At 54.5% G+C, this 19,178-nt stretch overlaps 2 protein-coding genes across 4 annotated transcripts; both read right to left on the bottom strand.

The window, feature by feature from the left end:
• Positions 1–38: 38 nt before the first annotated feature.
• On the bottom strand, positions 39–765 carry UFSP1 (UFM1 specific peptidase 1). The gene has a single exon (XM_082360334.1). It carries the CDS (start codon positions 614–616, stop codon positions 188–190), a length of 429 nt encoding a protein of 142 aa, XP_082216460.1. The 5' UTR covers positions 617–765; the 3' UTR covers positions 39–187.
• A 568-nt stretch (positions 766–1,333) lies between these two features.
• Positions 1,334–7,145, bottom strand: ACHE (acetylcholinesterase (Yt blood group)). Of its 3 annotated transcripts, none has more exons than XM_082360330.1 (5): positions 7,037–7,122; positions 4,389–5,475; positions 3,540–4,024; positions 2,578–2,747; positions 1,334–1,680 (listed from the first exon to the last, which is right to left on the bottom strand). In XM_082360330.1, the coding sequence occupies exons 2-5, from the start codon at positions 5,451–5,453 to the stop codon at positions 1,559–1,561; spliced, it is 1,842 nt and encodes a 613-aa protein (XP_082216456.1). In that variant the 5' UTR covers positions 5,454–5,475; positions 7,037–7,122; the 3' UTR covers positions 1,334–1,558. The 3 variants fall into 3 exon arrangements, with proteins under 3 accessions (XP_082216456.1, XP_082216457.1, XP_082216455.1); XM_082360331.1 differs by lacking the exon at positions 1,334–1,680 and adding an exon at positions 2,204–2,465 and having other exon boundaries at positions 4,389–5,478; positions 7,037–7,145; XM_082360329.1 differs by lacking the exon at positions 1,334–1,680 and adding an exon at positions 2,204–2,465.
• Positions 7,146–19,178: the final 12,033 nt, after the last annotated feature.

Here is a 19,178-nt window from a genome sequence, read left to right as displayed (position 1 = left end):
TTTCCCCAGATTCTCCCAAAAATTAGCTGGGGCCATGGTTGGCTGGGCCTTGCCACTTTATTGACATCAAAGATCCCAGGCTCTGCTGGGACTTCCTGGGGGTCTGACATCAGGCAGCCTCTGCCTCTGAGATGGGTTAGATCAACGGGTATGGTGCTAGAGAAGGCTCAGTTCTGGGTCCTTAGCCTCAGTCCAGGGTGGGCAGCTGCTTTTCCGAGTTACAGCTGGTCAAGCACAGGTTGTAGAAGGAGTTGGGGTCAAAGGCTGTGCTCACCTCTCGCCAGCCCACCCACCCAGCAGCCTGTAGTTCACTGGGGTTTTTCGGGGCACCCCAGCAGTGAGGGTCCAATACCAGGACGTAGGCTTCCGTGCCTGGCCCCAGGCACACTCCCAGCAAGGCCTTTGACCGGGCATCCGCATCCCCTCCAACCATTACAGGTCCCCCGCCCCCTGCGAAGTGGGAATAAAGCCTCTCCAGTTCCCCCTGAAGCCCTGCTCCACGGGGCACGTGACATAGGCGCCCTTGGGGACCCCCGAAGTGGTCAAGGCAGAGGCTGGCCTCTACACAGCCGATCCAGCTCCGAGAGCCCCGGAACCCGGGGGGCTTGTCGCCCATGTCCTCCAGGGCCGCCTGCACTGCAGCCAGTTCGGGTACGCCCGCCGGCCGGCCCTCTGGCCACGAGCACAGCGTTTGCAGAGTGCGGTAGCCGCAGCCCCAGCCCCGGTCGTCCACGCCGTCGCAGCCATAATGATAGTAAATGTAATGGCCCGAGAGGAGGGCCAGGCGAGCGCGGCCGCCGCCGCGGCCGGGCGGGGCCAGGCCCAGGTGGACGTCCTTCAGCGGTTCCAGGGCGGTGGGCGGGAGCGGCGGTCGCCGGGCCGGGCAGATCCGTCCTCCAGGCGGCGCGGAGCGAACTCCAGGGAGAACTCTGGGCTCTAGCGCTTCCTCTCGGCCCCGAGTCTTGGGCTAACTGCAGGCAGGACCGGCGTACAGGCCCTGGGGTCGCTCTCGTCCGGGCCCAGGTTTAAGCGCGTGGCACGCCCCACAGCAACCAGCACCAAGCCCCCGCGCGGGGCTCCCACAATGCACCGCCGCGTCCGCGCCGCCGTCCTTCACTGCGCAGGCGTGAGCTCCACCTCGCGGGGCGGAATGTACTCGCCGCAGCGGCTGATTGTACTCGCCGCCGCGGCGGGGGCGTGGCGCGGGCGCCCATCACCCCACCTCTCAGATCCGCTCTTCCCGCCGGCTTTAGCACCCATCCCTCCATTCACTCAATCCCAGTGGTTGAGGCATTCTGCCCGGACCCTAGCTCCCCAACCGCGCACACTCCTGTGGCTGTAACAGTTTATTGGCAGCCCAGAGGGGCGAAGGCACCGCGGGGGAGGGGGCTCGGCCCGAGGCATGCAGAGGGCGGGGAGCCCCAGGGGAAAGTCGGGGGTGGGTGGGCAGGGTCTAGGGATCCTCTGTGTTATATCCCAACCCTTAAATAAATAGTATATACAGCTGAGGGGCCGGGCGGAGTGGGCAGGGCAGCGGGACGAGGGGGTCCCTCCTGGGTCACAGGTCTGAGCAGCGATCCTGCTTGCTGTAATGGTCAAACTGGTTCTTCCAGTGCACCATGTAGGAGCTCCAGCGGTGGAACTCAGCCTTCCACTGGCGCTCAGCCTCGTCCAGCGTGTCTGCGGCCAGGGTGCCCGGCAAGTGGGTGGGGGGGAAGACATGGGGAAGGACGGGAACGGACATGGAGGGGGGCGTGAGTTCAGGGAGGACACACGGAGAATGTAGGAGACCACGTGGGGTGGTGGAAAGAGGATCAGGAGAACATGCGACAGACGGAAGACCAGGGGAAGGACGAGGGTAGAGGCGGGGCCGGAGAAGGATGGCGGGAAGGAGGAGGGAGGGGAAGAAAATGACCGGAAGACAGGGGGACAGAAGGGATCAGAGGAGGAGGATCCGTGGGTTGGTGGGGAAAAGAGAAGAGACAGAAATGGTTGGCGGTTATAGCCCCACTGGGGGGTGCTATCTAGCCCTAGGGCCTCCCTCCCACCCCAACACCAAGCTCAGGCTCCAAATAAAAATTTTATAAAAAAAGAAAATTGGCTTTTTCATTTCCATTTAAACAATAAAGGCGCGTGGATCCCTGAGATGGGTCGTAGGTGTCCTCCCATTCCCCTCCCCACCCACCCCCGCCCCCAGCCCTGTCCAGTTTGAGTTTCTCGGTTTGAGGAGGGAGGGGGCGCTGGGTCGGAGATCCCTGAGTGGAGCCCTTCCCCACAGTCCGACCACTCATTAGAGGAGGGGCCCCCTGAGGCCGGAGAGGGAAGAGGCCGTGGTCACAGCCGCAGGAGCCGGGAGAGGAGGAGGAAGAGGAGGAGGAGGAGGAGGGATAGGGGGAGGCCGGGCCTGGGCCTCGGGGCAGCCTCCCCGTGGGCGGGGCCTGAGCAGGTGCAGGGGGCCTCCGAGGCTGGGGGGAGAAGAGAGGGGTTACACCCGGCCAGCTGCCAGTTCCCTCTCTCTCTCCGCGCCCCTTTTCTCCCCCGCCTCCTCCCAGCCCCTGCCCGCTGGCCCCTGCGTACCGGTGGCGCTGAGCAATTTGGGTAGGAAGCGGTTCCAGAAGGCGCAGGCCTGGGCACGGAGCCCCCGCCGCACCTCTAGCGGCCGCAGGTTCAGGCTCACGTACTGCTGCGCTCCCGCCGTGTATGGTGGCCACTGCGGGACTTTGGGGTCCCGGGGGTCATTGGGGTCCCTGCGGAAGGAAAGGGAAAGCTCAGCCCCTGGGGGCTGGGGAATGGAGATGGAGAGTAGGAGGAGGCAGGCTGCTTCCTGACCCGTGCCGTTCCCTCTTAGGCTCCAGGGAGAGCCCCGTCTCCTCCCTCCCACCTTCTCCTTCATCCTTTCTCTTTTCCAATATGCTCCGTCCTCTGGAGTCTTTCCCTTCCTCCTGCCCTCCCTCTTTCTGTTGTTCCTCTTTTTATTTCCCTCAATTTTTCTGCTCCATCTTTGTTTCTCCCATTTAAAAAATTGCTATGATTTATTGAGCCCTTACTATATACTCAGGCCCAGTCCTATCTCTACAAACATCATGTTTACTTCTGCGGACACCCATGTGATGGGATATTTATGGTCCCCTTCTTCAGACAGGTAAACTGTGTGCGTGTGTGTGCATTCGTGTGTGTCACAGCTAAAAAAATCATCACTGATCCAATTGATCCAGTTCTACAGTCCACGCTCCTAACTGCTCTGGTAACTCCTTTGTCTGTCTCTCCTTGTCTGTCTCTTCTGTTCTCTTTGCCTCCCTCAGCTCTGTCCTTGTCTCATCAGGATCTGCCACCTTGCCTTCCTCCCTCCTTCCCTTCTCTCGGGGTCTCCTTTGTCATTCTCTCTCTCCCCCTTTGTCTCCTTTCCTTTGTGAACTCGCCCCCCCGCCCCGCCCTTTCTGCTTGTCTCCCTCCCTCTCTGTCTGTCCCCCCCCCCCCCCCCCCCCCCGCCCCTTGCCTGCCTGGCTCCTGGAGGCCCTCCTCCCCTCAGCCCCGCTGACCCGGTGCGGGCAAAGTTGGCCCAGTATCTCATCAGTCGTTGGGCAAAGGTTCTCTCCTCGACAGTGTAGTTTAGCGAGGGTTCCAGGGGGAGCCCGAAGATAAACTCGATCTCGTAGCCATGGGGCACCCCCATCCAGAGGGGCCAGGAGAGCGTGGATGCACGGTGTTCAAAGATGTAGGCATAGACGCGAGCGCCTTGGGCGGCCAGTCGCCCAGCCAGCTGGGCTACGGGGCACACGACGTTGTGGTCGCCCACCACGTCACTCATGGCCTCCCTCAGGCGCGCCGGGTCCTCAGGGTGCAGCCAGTCTGTGTAATGCAGGACCACAGCCTCGGCAGCCAGGTCACTTGCCTGGGGGACCCCGACCCGCACCCCGGCCAGGAACTGGGCCCGGCTGATGAGAGACTCGTTGTTTTTGCTGAAGCCTGGGGCCCCGTAAACCAGAAAATAGGAGCCCTCATCCTTCACCACACCCACCAGCACCTGAGGGGACAGGATGGAGGGATGGGGGGGGAGGGGAAGCACAGACAGACAGGCAGACAGAAACAGATGGACAAAGAGCCAGAGAGATGAACAGTTATAGACCCAGAACCAGGGAGGAAGAGAGTTCGAGATTGGGGAAGGGAAAGAGAGAAAGAGAAAATATACCCACATTTCCTTTCCTCTCTGTCCCACTGACCACCCTGGGATTGAGCCCTCAGGGAAGAGGAGCGGGCCATGGGGCCCAGAAGCCTGGGCCTTTGGGAGTGGGTTTTGAGGAGCCCTCATGCCTGGGTCCCCACGGGGAGGGGCAGGTGGAAGAACAGGCCTAGAGGAAGCAGCTCCACCCCCTCCAGCCACTAGTCACCTGCAGGCCATGGAAGTCTCCAGCATTGATGAGGGCTTCGGGCGTGTCACTGAGGAAGTCTCCATCCACCACAGGCACGAAGGAGAAGCGGAAGACGCTTTCCTGAGGCAGCACATGCCACTCGTGGTCCACCAGATCCTGAGACGGCCGTGTCCGCAGGCAGGCCACCAGGTCTGTGTCATTGCCACCAGCCCCACCAGGGGGACAGCCCACGAGGCGGGCCAGCAGCGTGGCCCTGCGGCGGGCCTCTCCCACACCCACTGTGGCCCAGGGCCCATTGGGTGCCCCGCTCTGCAGCACGGCCCTGTGGAACAGGCCCCGGCTGGGTGGGGACAGCAGGTGCATGCCCACGGAGGCGGCACCTGCGCTTTCCCCAAACAGAGTCACTGACGTGGGATCCCCCCCGAAGGCTGCTACGTTCTCCTGCACCCACTGCAGTGCCAGCCTCTGATCCAGTAGACCCACATTGCCTGGGGCCTCCCGGCTCCCCGGCAGGGCCAAGAAGCCAAAGGCTCCCACCCGGTAGTTCATGGACACCAGCACAGTCCCCTCGGCCTGGGCCAGGAAGCGACCATCATACACGTCCAGGGAGGAGGCCCCGCTGTAGAAGCCACCCCCGTAGATCCAGACGAGGACAGGGGTGGGGGACGCAGGCCGGGGGTACGGTGTCCACACATTGAGGTAGAGGCAATCCTCGCTCAGCTCACGGTTGGGGTTCCACATCTCGGTGCCCTCAAAGCCGGGATACAAGGTGTCCACATATTGGTAGCAGACTCTTTGGAAGGCTGTGGCATTCAGCACCCCTGGCCAGGGCCGCTTGGGCTCTGGTGGCAGAAAGCGACGGGGGCCCACAGGTGGCTCTGCGAAGGGGATGCCCAGAAAAGCAGAGACAGGGCCCCCAGGGGCCATTAGGCGGAGGCCCCGTAGCCGGCCCCCACGCACCGTCACCAGCAGCTCTGGGTCCTCTAGGCCCTCAGCCTCTGCCCCTCCTCCCAGGAGGAAGAGGAGGAGAAGGAGCGGGGAAGCCAGGGAGGGCGTGTGCAGGGGACACCACGGGGGCCTCATGGCTGCCAAGGCAGGCAGGCGTCTGCTGGGAGAAAGAAAGGCAGAGGGTGAAGGCTCAAAGCTGCCAGGAGGGAGGAGATGATTAGGTAACACTCTTGCCCAGGGGTTATCACTGAGCTGCAGAGGAGGTGGGGCAGGTTGGCAGAAAGGAGGAGAGAAATGGAGGGAGGGAGGGAGACAGGCAGAGACAAGGACACAGGCAGGGAGAAGCAAGAGGGGACAGAGATCAGGCACACACACACATACACCCAGACGGACAAATGCAGGGAACAGAGACAGACCCGCCAAGCAATACCCTCCCCTGCCCCGCAGGAGACCCACCGCCCTCACTTCCTTCCCCCAGCTGGGTGGACTGCCTTGGGCCCAGTACCGGAGGCCGCAGGCCACCCGACAGGGGCGGGGCCCTCACTGACGGGAGGCGCCGACGGGGGAGCTTGAGGTGGCGTGAAGGCTCAGCCTCTCATACAGTTGGCCAGGGCCGGACCCTGGGGGGGTGTGGGTCGGGCATTCAGGGTGTGGGAGTCGCAGTTCCCGGGGTACCCCAAATCCTGCCTACTCCACACCCTGCCCCACCCAGCCCCGCCTCATCCACTGTCTGACACAGCGCGTTGGTACCCGCGGATGCCCGTCAACTGCGCACCCCCCTCGCCTAGCCTCAGCCAACAGGCTCGCTAGACCTGGCCCCACAAGACTCGAGTCCCCCATCCATCCGATGCTGCGGTGCACGCTGCCGCCAGCGGGAGGCAGTAGAGACCGAGAAAAGGACGGCGCTCCCCGCCCCGAGTCCAGGAGCCGGGAACTTGGGGCGGGGGTCTGGGGGCTCGCGGGCATTGCCGAGGGGTCTGAAGGGCGAGCCGGGACGCCTGCGTTCTCGGAGCTCCGGAGATCCCCGGCTGCAGGGGCAGGAGCGCTATTTTGGGGCAGCAGCTGCTGCGGTTCCGGCATCTCCAGCCAAGGGATCAAAATTCCCCGGGTCGGAACTCCCCCCTCTCCCGCCGGTCACCCCTCACCGAGCCCTCGCCGCCCTGAGCTGGGGTGGTGGTGATGGAGATTAACTAGGAAACCCGAGTGGGGCTAATTATAACTCGGGGCTTCCGCTAAGCCTCCCCTTCCCCTAAAATAGAGACGGAGTCCCCGCGGGAGGGGGACGCCTGGGTCTGGGTGGGGGCTCCGGCTGGGAGCTGGGCAGGGGCGCTGAGGTCGCGGGATCCCGGAGGGCCCAGCCGGGCTCCAGGAACCTGCGCAGCTCGGATTCCGCCACCAAGCAGGGGGCATCTTCCAGTGGCCCCAGACTTGGGGGCGAGCAGGGGCAGCGGTGCTCGGGGGTCCCCACAGGAATTCGAGAGCAGAGGCGGCAGCTGGCCCTGCGGGATGCTGTCTCCCGCGCAGGCAATCGTTAAGTATGCGGCGGTGAGGGAAGAGTTAAGGGTGAGTGTGGGGCGTCGGGGGGCGTCGCTGGGCAGGCCCCGAGGCGCGGTGGGCGTCCTGTTTGGGAGCCTGGGTCCCTCGGGGAGCGCACCGCTCCCGGGACGCGGAGTGGGCCGCGGGCCGGAGGAGGGTCCCGGGCGGGGCGGGAGACTCACCTGAGGCGGCCGGGCCGGGCCGCGCCGGGAGCTGGAGGCGGCCGATGTTCCCCAGCGCAGGCTGAGCCGACTCTGACAGCCGCCGCCTCCGGCCCCCCGCACACACCCCCTCCGGGCCGCTCGGCGCCCCCGCCCGCCCCCGCCCACTGTCTCCGCCCCCGCCCCTCCCCGCCTCCCCGGGCTGCCACCTCCTCTCCCTCTCCCTCTCTCGGAGCCCAGACCCAGAGACCCCGGGGTCCAGACGCACTCCAGTGACAGACGCCGACAGACGGACAGACACGCAGTGACAGACACGACAGAAAGACCCTCAGCGGCGGAGCAGACACCCACAGGGACAGACAGACGGACAGAAGCCCGCGGGGACAGACACACGCAGACGGACAGTCTCATGCAGTGACAGCCAGAGACAAACGCAGTGACCGACATTCACAGACGGACGGACACACTTGGACACATTGACAAGTCGGGGCTGGGGGCCGAATAAATGAGCATCCCTGGTCACGACAGAGCAGGGGTGGCATGGGAGGACCGGCACGTGAAAATGAGGCTGAGGACCCCCTCAGGGGCCCGGGTGGCACCGGTGGAGAAAAGGTGACACCTGTGAGAATGAGGATGTGAACATGAGATCACGAGGGGACACGAAGGGGACCCCCGAAGAGGGAGGAGGCCCCCGGGGGGAGGGAGAGGTGACTCCGGGACACCCGACAAGGAAGGCCAACGTGGTGGCACGCGCGAGGCTGCGGGGTGAGGCCGCCGCCGCAGTGGAAACTTCCGGAACCCCCGCGGGTGGGTTTGCGCTGGTTCCCTGACGGGTGACCTCGGACTTCTCGTCACCAGGGTCCGGTCGGGGCATGACATCACCAGGCCAGGCTCTCATTGGCCGCCGCGGCCGGCAGGTGGGAGCGGCCTGGCCTGGGCTCGCGCAGCCTGGTCGGAGGGGCCTGGGCCGCACGGGCCCCCCCAGGTCCCGCCCTGAGGGGGTCACCCATGAGGACGGTGTGGCCACGGCGGCGTCTCCGCGCGCGAAGTGAGGTGGAAAAAAATGGGTCTTGGTGTGCCCGCGCTAGCTCGCCGCGCGTAAGCCCCTTCCTCTCCCGGGGTAGCTGGCTCAGGAGCTCGCTGCCCGCTCACTGCGTGGGAGACCGCCCGGCGCGGGCGAGCGTCGGGGTGTGCGTGCGTGCGCGCGCGCGGCGGTGCGGGGCGATGCGTGGGGCGGGCGCATGCGCGCACGCTCACTCGGCCGCCGAGCGCCCCGCGGCGTCCGACTAGGCCGTCTGCCGCCGCTAGGGGCCGGATGGCACCGGGTCTCGGGGTCTCGCGAGGACCGCGGGATCCGCGGGAATCCAAAGACGTGCCAGGCCTTGGGCCGCTTGGTCTCGGCTCTCTAAGATGGGCGACTCCCCCCAGCCTACCCACCCGTCCCGCGGGAACCGGCCCGCGCTGGGTCCACTCTCCGCTTTCGGGCGGCGGCCGCCAGGTGGCGCCGAAGGCAGCCGCTCCAGACTTGGAAACTGGGATGGCCCATAAAAGCCTTGGGGGTGATGGGGACTTGCCTCCTTGTCACTCTCCTGAACGGGCTGTGCCACGCGGTCGCCTCACCTGACTTATGTAGTCATGAACTCCTAGGCCCGGACCACGGAGATAAGCGAGGTCAGGGACAGCTTATAGCCTGGGGTTGTCATGAACTAGTGATAGCTCAGAAGGTGAAAAGACAGGGCATGTTTTAGGAGTAGGCCCAGCAGAGACCTCGGAGAGGTGAGCGCTGGCTCCTGCCCGCTTGGAAATGGCATCAGTGGGGCAGTACCTGTGGGGGAATCCATGGCAGGTAAGGGCAAGGCAGGTTGTGGAGCTTTCTTTTTTTTTTAATTTAATTTAATTTAGTTTTTTTATGTAGCAGGTTCTTATTAGTTATTTGTTTTATACATGTTGGCATATACATGTCAATCCCAATCTCTCAGTTCATCCCCCCACCCCCGCTTTCTTCCCTTGGTGTCTGTACGTTTGTTCTCTACATCTGTGTCTCTATTTATGCCTTGCAAACCGGTTCATCTGTACCTTTTTTCTAGATTTGTGGAGTCTTCTGAAGCCAGTCAGAACTTTATTTTGGCGGGGGGGGTGGGGCTGGGGGGTGGAATATGGAAGGTCAGCCAGTAGGAGAGGGAAGGGGAAGTTACACCTGCAGATGCTTCAGATTCTGGGGCAGAAAGGGCATGCAGCCAGTTATGTCAATACCCTTCTCCTCCTTCCCCAGGCGTGGGGAAGGCAGGGGCAGGGCTGCACTAGGGAGATGGGTGGAAGGGCAGGCAGGCCCGGTAGGGGGTTAGGTTGGGATCTGAGGAGGGTGTTCTGATCTTGGAGCCCCTACTGTGCTTCTGCAGGCCCTGGGTCAGGGAGGGGTCAGTTGAATGTCCAGCCAGAAGAATCTGCAAGTCTACGTGGAGTCCTAGGGCGTGCAGGCCCTGTGCCTGCTCGGGGAGTGCTGCAGAAGGAGGCCAGGGCTCTGCAGCTGCACACAGCTCTGGGAGATGTGCCGAGGAGACACGGTGTGTCCTCAGCCGGCAGTTTGTCCCAGGATTGTGAGCATGGAGGAGATCATGCAGATTGTGTCCCCATCTCAGAGAGTTTTAAAATTAGCAGCTGACCACCGGAGAGAGCCAAGATAAAGGGTGCAGGTGTTGGGAGATCCACAGGGCGTTGGAGCAAGCCCTGGACTGGCTTCTCCCTCAGTGTCCTGCTGACTGGCAGGGAGACCTCTGGAGGGGCCACACTCCTTGTCTGGGCCTCTGTTTCCTGACATATAAAAAGGTGGATTGGACTTGAGTATATGTCAGAATCATGGGGCCACTTAGAGGGGCTGATCCATCTGGTATTGAGTGGAGCCCTTAAGTCTGTGTTTTTAACAGGTCAGCGCAGCCCCATGAGGGTGGTCTGAGGACTGCGTGAGGAGAAATGCTGGACGAGTTGCCCTCACAGTCAGGCCACACTGACCTCCTTGGGATCAACAGGCTGTGGGGGTCAGCAGGAGGTGCTGTGGGCAGTCAGCGGCTACAAGAACTAACAGGGACACCTCTGGCCACCAAGGGAGATGGACAAGGACTTGAGCTGGTTCTTTAAAATGGATAGAACTTCCGGGAACAGTTCCTCTTTTGACCTTGAGCCTCTCTCCAACCTTTGTCAACACAAGGACCTCACCTGTCTAGCCATGACACCTGCCCCTACATAGTCCAGCATGTTCACCTCCCCGATGTCCTCTGTGACCCCACCCTACACAGCTGCCACTACAGAGATGTCCTTGATCCATTTCTTCCTTCACCATGTCTGTTTACCCAGGAATCAATCTGACTTCTATCACCAGTGCTGCCAATTCTATTGCTACTTTCCTTGCATCTCTGTCTCCCACCTTTGCTAACACAGGGAACCCCTACTTCCATTACAGTCCTTGACCACCTCTGCCAACAAAAAGGATTCTCATCTCCTCTGTTTATTGGCTAGGATTCAGTTCAGCTATGTGAGACAGAAAACCACACAGTAATGGCTTGAATGAAATGTAATGGAAATGTATTTCTCTCTTAGATAAAAGGGACCCAGAAGTAGGCCATGCAGGGTTGGCAGGGTGCCCTTGATATCGGGGACCTGGTTCCTTTACAGAGAATTTTGTTACTTAACTGTCTTCAGTATGTAGCTTCCACTGCATGGTGTAATATGGTTGCTGGAGCCTCAGCCATCACATCTACATTCCCAGCCAGCAGGAAGGAGGAAGGACTGAAGAAGGGCATCACTCCTCCCTTTAAGGACATTTCTTGGGAATCACAGACACAGCACTTCAGTTTCTATCCCACTGGTCAGAACTTAATCCTAAGGTCATAACTGGCTATACAGGAAGTTCAGAGATGTAGTTTTTGTTCTGGATGACAGGTTACTCATCTAAAACTTGGCTGTCCTAATACTAAGGAAGAAGTGGGGGCAGATACTGGGGGTAGCAGACGTTTGCCAAACCGCACGAAGGCTTCCTTTGCCTCGTCAGTGCACGACTGAAACACACTTCTAAAATGTTTCAATTCAGGGATGATGTCCCCCACCCCGGTACCCCCCTTTCCCGCTCCTTTTTTTTTTTTTTTTTTTACCGGCCGCACCCTGCGGCTTGCGGGATCTTAGTTCCCCAACCAGGAATTGAACCCCCGGCTCACCGCAGTGAAAGCGCGGAGTCCTAAGCACTGGACCGCCAGGGAATCCCGCCCACCCCCTTTCTTTCGTGAACGTCCTCATCCTGCGATTTCTGTGACTTGGGACCTCTGCTGTCCCCAGCTGCTTCTCCACGGACACGCACTGGTTCTCGGGCGCTGCGAGGTGGTCTTCCGCTGGAGGGCGCTGGGCGTGGGCCTGGCCGGCCCGGCGCTGCCGCTGCAGGTAGCGCTGAGCGTCTCCGTTGCGCGCTCCCGGAGGAGGGACCGACTAGGCGGAGGCCAGTGAGAGCGCTGGGGGTGGAAGGGTGAGGGCAGCAAACGGGTTCCAGACGCGGCGCTCCCACCGGGGTCCTCCCATCACCCTCGTGCTCATAGCGAGTCAGGGGCGCTGGTTCAGGCCAAGGATGTTCTCCAGGACTGCCCCCACCTAGGGCTGGAGGGCGCCTGATGTGACCTCTGCCACAATCCACGTTAAGCCAGGTTGTTGACCTGCAGAGTTGGGAGCCTGAGCCATGCGGGAGACTTTCCTCCCCTCTCCCCACCCCTCCCTGTGACCCCTTCTGAAGGTTGGCCTAACATTCATACTTGATCCAAGTTTCATCATTTCATATGATTCCTCCTTGGACTCACCCGTCCATCCTGTTTTTACCTTTCTCCTCTTTTGCTAGTTTTGAGTATTTCACACATTTTTAAGCCAGTCTCTGGATAGTCTAATTTTATTTTCACAGTTCTGTTAAATATTTAACCAGTTCACAGTTTTTCCCATGCAGTTCATCAAACATCCTTTATTTTCTCCCCTTTTCTAGCTGAGGACAGGGTGGAGCCGGGGTTTCATACCCCTGTGACCCGGACTGATTAATTATAGACATCCGGACCCCCCTGGGGTTGATTTCCATCCATAAGCTATAATGGTTCTGAAAGAAATGAAAAGTGTAATTTAATTCACAGTGAGTGCATTTAGCCCCGTGTTATCATTTATCTGCTCTGTGTCAGAACCCTGAAGGAACTCAGGATCCAGGAGTGTGACTCAGCACCCACCTGATGGATCCTGGAGCGCTGACCTGTTGCCCGCTCAGATCCTGGTTTCACACAGGCTTCAGCCAACCCTGATGATGGATTCGGTTTAAATGTTAGCAATGCATCTTGGATGACTTCTTGGGAACAGCTGGAAAGGTTGAACTAAGTACTATCTATGACACCCAGGGAGCTCCTGTAAATGTTTCCGGCTGCTCCTGGCTGCTCTGCAGGTATCAGCCAGCCAATGAGAGCCATCCCAAAGCAGAGGTTCCTTGAATGAACCTGGCTGTGGTCCAGGGACACCAAGCATCGGATCCAGGAGTGGTGCAGAGGCCAGCAGGGCCTGTCTGGGGCTGCCTGCAAGGTTAGCCGCATGGCCAGTGGTCCTGCGGACAGCTGTAGCCCCAAGGTGAATGTCTACAACATGCGGACACCAGAGTGGGGTTGGTGAGTAGCCCAGACTCAGCGTTACTTCCACATCAGCATTTACTGGGGGCTTGTTTGCCAGCTGCTGGACTGATCGCGTGGCAAAGCATCATCCTATTTCATTCTCGCTCACAACATTCCAAAGGGATACATCCTGTAATCCTTACACGTTAACAGTCAGGAAACTGAAACTGACGCACAGAGAGGTTAAGCTTTTGCTTACTTTCATCAGCTGGTAAGTGGAGGCCCTGGATTTTGGATGGGAACTCTGGCCTGAGATGGGGTTGTGCTTCAGAGCCAGTCACCTCTTCTGTGACTTCCAGAAAGTTAACTCCTAGAGTCTGAGAAATGAAAAGGGATGGGGGTGGGTCCCTGCGCTTGCAGGGACAGCTTCCTACTTGCCTCCCACTCTCCCCTCCTCCCTTCCTGCCTTCCGTCCCGCCCTCCCTCCCTCCTTCCCTTGCTCACTCCCTCCTGGGATTCTGCCTGTCAGACCTTCCAGCTATCTTGGACCATGAAGATGATGGGGTCTGGGTGAGAGGTGCGAGGGTCTTGCCCCGGCGTTTTGAGGGGCAAGAGCGGAACCAGGATAAACTTGGGGGGAGAAGGACAGGTGATGGTCTCTGCAGTTTCCAGGGATGCTTCCTCCTCACAATTGGGGACCTCACACCTCCACTCCACTCCACTCCACTCCCACACCCAGAGACCCCTCCCTACAGCAGGATACCACTCTCCTCAGCCTGGCCAGGGCCTGAGGGCATGGGTTGCCCATGGTCAGAGGAGGTTAGTGCTTTCTGAGTCGCTCTCAGGACCCACAGCCCAGTGCAGCCCCAGGCCCCACCTCTCTGACTCTTCCCTGACCACTGATGAAATACTGTAGAATTCTTTTGGGGATGTGTTTTCTTTCTTTGGTCTAATGCATGGTAAAGTCTGCATTAGAATGTTCCATTGGCACCTGCAAAAAAGATCTGTTTTCAGGGTACAGTATTCATTATATAGATGAATCAGATTTGCCTTAGTATGTTATTCAGGCTTTTTATATTCTATTAAACCCTTTCTACATTCATTTCTTTTTTGGTCCATTTGATTTATCCTGGGCTGAGAGAGATGAATTAGTTTTCTGTTACTCACATGCTTCTGTCTGTTTCTTCTTATATTTTGTATAAGTTTAGCTCAAAAAATGTTGATGCGTTGCAAATTGGTGCATGGATGTTCATAACTCTCATATCTTCATTGTGAATTGTACACCCTGCCATTAGAAAGTGTCTTTTGTGGTACCCAAAGCACCGTCTATAGAAGGAAACAAATGGATACATTGGATTTTGTCAAAATTAAAAACTTTTGCTCTGTGAGAGACACTGCTAAGAGAATGAAATAAACTACAGAATGGGAGAAAATATTTACAAATCACATGTCTGAAAAGGGACTTGTATTCAGAATTTATAAAGAACTCTCAAAATTCAACTGTAAGAAAACAAACGACTCAACTGAAAAGTGAATAAGACTTGAACAGATACTTCACCAAAGAGGATATATAAATGGTAAATAAGAATATCAAAAGATGTTCATCACTGCTAGTCATTAAGGGAATGCAAATTGAAACCACAGTGAAACACCATTACACACCTATGAGAATGGCTAAAATTAAAAAAGCACTGACACTTGGTAAAGTGCTGATGGGGCTGGAGAGCAAATATACATTGCTGTCGGGAGTGTGAGATGGTGCAGCTGCTCTGGAGAACAGTTTGGCAGTTTCTTACCAAGTAAATATACACTCACCATATGACCCATCAAGCCCTCTCTTGGGTGTTTGCAATAGCAAAGTGAAATTTTCAGTTCACACAGAAATGTCACACACTGGAAACAATCCAAATGGCCCTCCAGCAGTGAATGAGTAAATAAACTGTGGTATATCCATACCATGGAATAAGTCAGAGATAAAAATGAAAGAACTGCTATTGATACACCAATAACTTGGATGAATCTCAAAGGCATTATGCTGAGAGAAAGAAGCCAATCTCAAAAGATCCATTTATGTGACGTTCTCACAAAGCTCAGGGATAGTGGACAGATCTGGAGTTTTCAGAAGCTAGGGGTGGGAAGAGGTTGTGACAGCAAAGAGAGCACGGAGGGAGGTTTCTGGACTGGGAGAATTGTTTTGTGTTCTGATTGTAGTGGTGGCTGCGTGAATCTAGACCTGTGTTAAAATTCATTGCATTGTACACCAAAAAGTCAATTTTACTGTATGATAATTTTTTTAAAGTAAAAGAAAACCAATTTTAATGAGTTGGAATTTAGTTGAATATGAAGCCTCATAGAATTTGCCATCTCTATTTCTGTTGAATATAAAAAATTTTGAGCTGCTGAGTATAAAAAATTTTGAATAAAAATATTTTTGGTGTATTTTAAAATGGATACTTACTGCCTTTTTCTACAAAAATGAGAAGTATAGTAGGAATTATACAGTACAATTAGGGAATGCACACAGTACAACATTAAAATGTTTGGATTTGATACTTTATATATTTTGAGTTACTCTATGATCTCAGTTTGGATGGGGAAGCTTTGCATGTTTTAACCCATGTTTATTTTCGGTTTCATTTAATCTGAGATGAGTGATAGGTGGAGGCATCTTGAAATATAAAATTATAAATTCAGATTAACAATTTATAGGCCTGCACACAAATTGCATGGGTTACCAGAGCAATACCAAACAATATTCTTCTGTGGGGTTTCTGTTTGATTTTTAGTTAGAAAAGATTCTAAGGCATGGCAAATAAGGTTAAAAATTAAGTTGTACAATGTTATATCTCAATGTAATTTTAATGTAAGAATTGAAACCAGGATGTACTTCAGTCCTTGGATTTTTCCTCTTTCCCTTTGTATTGCAACTATGTCTGTGAATCAACATACTGGATCTTTGCTATTTTCAAAACATTGTGCTCTAATTGCTGGCACACAGATTGCCAAAATTATGAGCCTTGGATGCCTTGGCAGATATTCCAAAGAAAAATAATAAAAATTTATAGAAAGGAAGTAAGGAATAAAAGAATAATATTATAATACAAAAATAATAACAATATTATGACCTTCGCTTTCTTGTTTGCATTTGCCTAGGAAACTTTTGGCCATCAAAAGTTTCTGAATCAAGAAAAGAATCTAAAAAAGAATGATATAAGTATATGTATTTATAAATGAATCACTTTGCTGTACACCTGAAACTAACACAACATTGTAAATCAACTACACTCTAATATAATTAAAATATTTTTAAAAAGTTTCTGAATCACTTTGAGATGTGTCTTTAGTATGCAATAGAGTTGGGTTTTCCTTTTTGTGCCATTGTTAAAGTCTTTTTACAAAGTAAGTGAGCTTAATTCATTTTCTTTTATTTATATGACTTTTTTTTTTTCTCACATTTCCCCTCCCCATGCTTTATAACTTAAAAACACTTTTATTGTTTGGGCTCTGCTTTCTTTTGTGTTTGTTTCTTCTGATAATTTGGAATATTAAATTATTTTACCATGGTTACTGTTATAGAATATGTAACTTATACCGTAGCTGTAATTCTGTTTCTTTAGGAATGAATTCCCTGCTATGAGCAATAATTAGATCAATATACTTTTCTTCTTCTGCCTTCCCGTCCTTCACTTCCTTTGTTTGTATTTATTATCTTTTTATTTTTTAATCTTTTAGTTTTTTTAGTGTAGTTGATTTACAATGTTGTGTTAGATTCTGGTGTATAGCAAAGTGATTCAGTCATACATATATATAATCTTTTTCACATTCTTTTTCATTATAGGCTGTTATAAGATATTGAAAATAGTTCCCTGTGCTGTACAGTAGTACCTTATTGTTTATCTTATCTTTCTTAATATTTACCTTTGTACTGTTCAGTAGTTTTATAAGTTCATTACTTGTTAATCAGTTTTAAATGATGTGTATAAATGTCTGGCTGTAAAAGGTAAGGAAGTCATACTTCAACTTCCTTTTCCCCTCCCAATTAACAATACATATTTTTACATCGTTAGATTTTATAATGTATTCATTATCTTTTAACTATAATCCTCATATTGTTTTTAGTTTTACTTCATCAGTTAGAGAGATTCAGTGATCAGAGTTAGTAGTTTGTCCACTCATCTCTTGGCTGACTTTTTTCTTCTAGTATTTTTTATTTTCCAAAAAGGCTCATGAGAACAATATTTTCTAGTTTTTTTCTCACCCCACCCCCACCCAATCTTTACTAATTTTTAAAAACATTTATTTATTGAGATATACTACCCAATTCACCTTTTTAAAGTGTACAATTCAGTAGTTTTTAGTAGATTCACAAAGTTGTGTAACTATGACTCCAATCAAATACAAAGGAAAACAAAGGCACAGCCACAGCAACCCCAGCCAGGGTTAGGGACAGGAGCCCCCAATCCAGGAAAGGTTCATGATGAAAGAATACACACCCGCTGAGCTTATGGATATAGGTGCTAAATCCCAGCCAAAGGCCAGGGAAAGTTACCAGGCACGGTTGGTGCAGCCGTGGGATATGAGCAGCTATGGTTTCTTTGACTGGGCAGGAGGCAGAGAAGATGTCCAACATCAGACACTCTACCCTCCGACAGCACCTGCGTGGTGCTGGGGTTGGCGGGAGGGTCCAGGTCCTCACTCCCTTATAGATTGGCTTATTCTCTCCTGAGGGGAGGCTTGCCCAATGACAGGGACCTTCCTGGGCATATGGGACCCTGGAAATCTATAGAGGAGGTACAAAAAATTCTTAGGGAGTTGGGAATGAGACAGGTAGTCTATGCCCCTGTCTTTGAAGGCCCTGATTGAGCCACATTCACTGCAGGAATGAGAGTTAAGATGCTCTCGTCCGCCCGCACCACCTGCAGTGGAATGGGATAGCAATGCTGAGCCCAGTTGTGGCACAAGATATTTATTTATTTAAAAAAATTTTTTTTTTTTTTTGGTCACACTGTGAGGCATGTGGGATCTTAGGTCCCCTGCCAGGGATCGAACGCATGCCCCCTGCATTGGGAGCACAGAGTCTTAACCACTGGACCGCCAGGGAAGTCCCTGATGATGTTTGGCAATCCATTGCTGATCTAGGGGAAACTGACAAACCCCAGGAATGGACACAGGCCCTGGGAAAGACCAGAGACTAAGAGGGAGCTCAGAAAGCCAAAAGGGCTATCCTAATTGGCTGTAAAGGGTTGGGGAAGAAACCTGGAAGCAAATGTGTTTGACTCCATGGCTGTGGGAACCTCACCTGAACAGATGGACTGACAACACATTGCTGGGTGGGTCAACCTGTAGAAAGCCTTAAAACCCAAACAACAGCTCAGACCTGCCCCATCTGCCCCTACCATCCCCGATGCCCTACCTTTTCCAGCAGAGACATCAGGGATACAGTTCTCTTTGGGGTGGGTGCCTCCCACACCCCGGGTATAGGATGCAGGTCAAGATTGCCTCCAGGTGAGGGCTCTCGTAGGCAATCAAAGGCCTCATGTTGAGCTCACTATTCACTGGTCTCCCGGAAATAAACAAAATGTGACAGCTCTGGCGGATGCTGGTGCTCAATGGACTCTAGTGCATGGTCACCCTCCGTTTTCTGGCCCCCTCACCTGTTAGGGAGAGCAAACAGTCATGATCAGGAAGGTCCTTTTGACACTGAAAATTGGGTATTCTACTCCCAGAGAATATGAAGTTTTTACCTCTCTAATACAGAGAACATAAGCCTTGGCATCCTACCAGGTCAAACTCTGCAACCTCTATCTGTGATTTCCGCTTCTGTGTGAATCAAACCAGTGCTGAGGGGAAACAGCAACTGGGAGCTGGTAAGCTTGCCCTTCCCTCAAAGAGTGGTAACTGTCACGCCATATGAATTGCCTGGGGAGGCATAAGGAGATAGGAGAAGGTGTCCACAAACTGCGCTGCGTGGGTATTTTACGCCCGCCCATAGTGCTTTCAGCCGCCCAGAATGCCTGGTAAAAAAGCCAGATGGTTCACGAGGATGATGCTGGACAACCGAGAACTGAACAAGGTAGTGCTGCCCATCTGGGGGGCTGAGCCTCACATTACCACCATCCTAGACACCTCGGCCATGGTCCTGGGAGTACGTGAACAGTATGCACTGTACAGGAGTCCAGTACACGTGGTACTGGACTTAGCAAATGCCTTTATCGGTTCTGCCCTGGCCACTGAGTCACAAGATCAATTTGTCTTCACCTGGGAGGGGCAACAGGGGACCTTTCAAGTGCTCCCCGAGGCTACCTGCACATATGTCATGGGATGGTAGCCCCAAACCTGTCCCTGTTCTCCTTCCCCACCCCAGTAAAATGGGCCCATTACATGGATGATTAATGTTAACATGTGGAGACTTGCCTCCGGTGCAGGACACTCTGCAGGCTTTGTTGGAACACCTGTGAGGGAGTTGGGCGGTGAACCCACAGAAAATTCAAGGCCCAAGCACAGCTGTAAGGTTTTTGGAGTCGTTCGGTCGAGTGAGATGCGTGTTGTCC

This window comes from Balaenoptera borealis, assembly GCF_965194805.1.
Source record: "Balaenoptera borealis genome assembly, chromosome: 16".
NCBI classification, from domain to species: Eukaryota; Metazoa; Chordata; class Mammalia; order Artiodactyla; family Balaenopteridae; genus Balaenoptera; species Balaenoptera borealis.
Note: the sequence above shows the minus strand (reverse complement) of the source record. Positions and strands in the feature narration are given on the sequence as shown.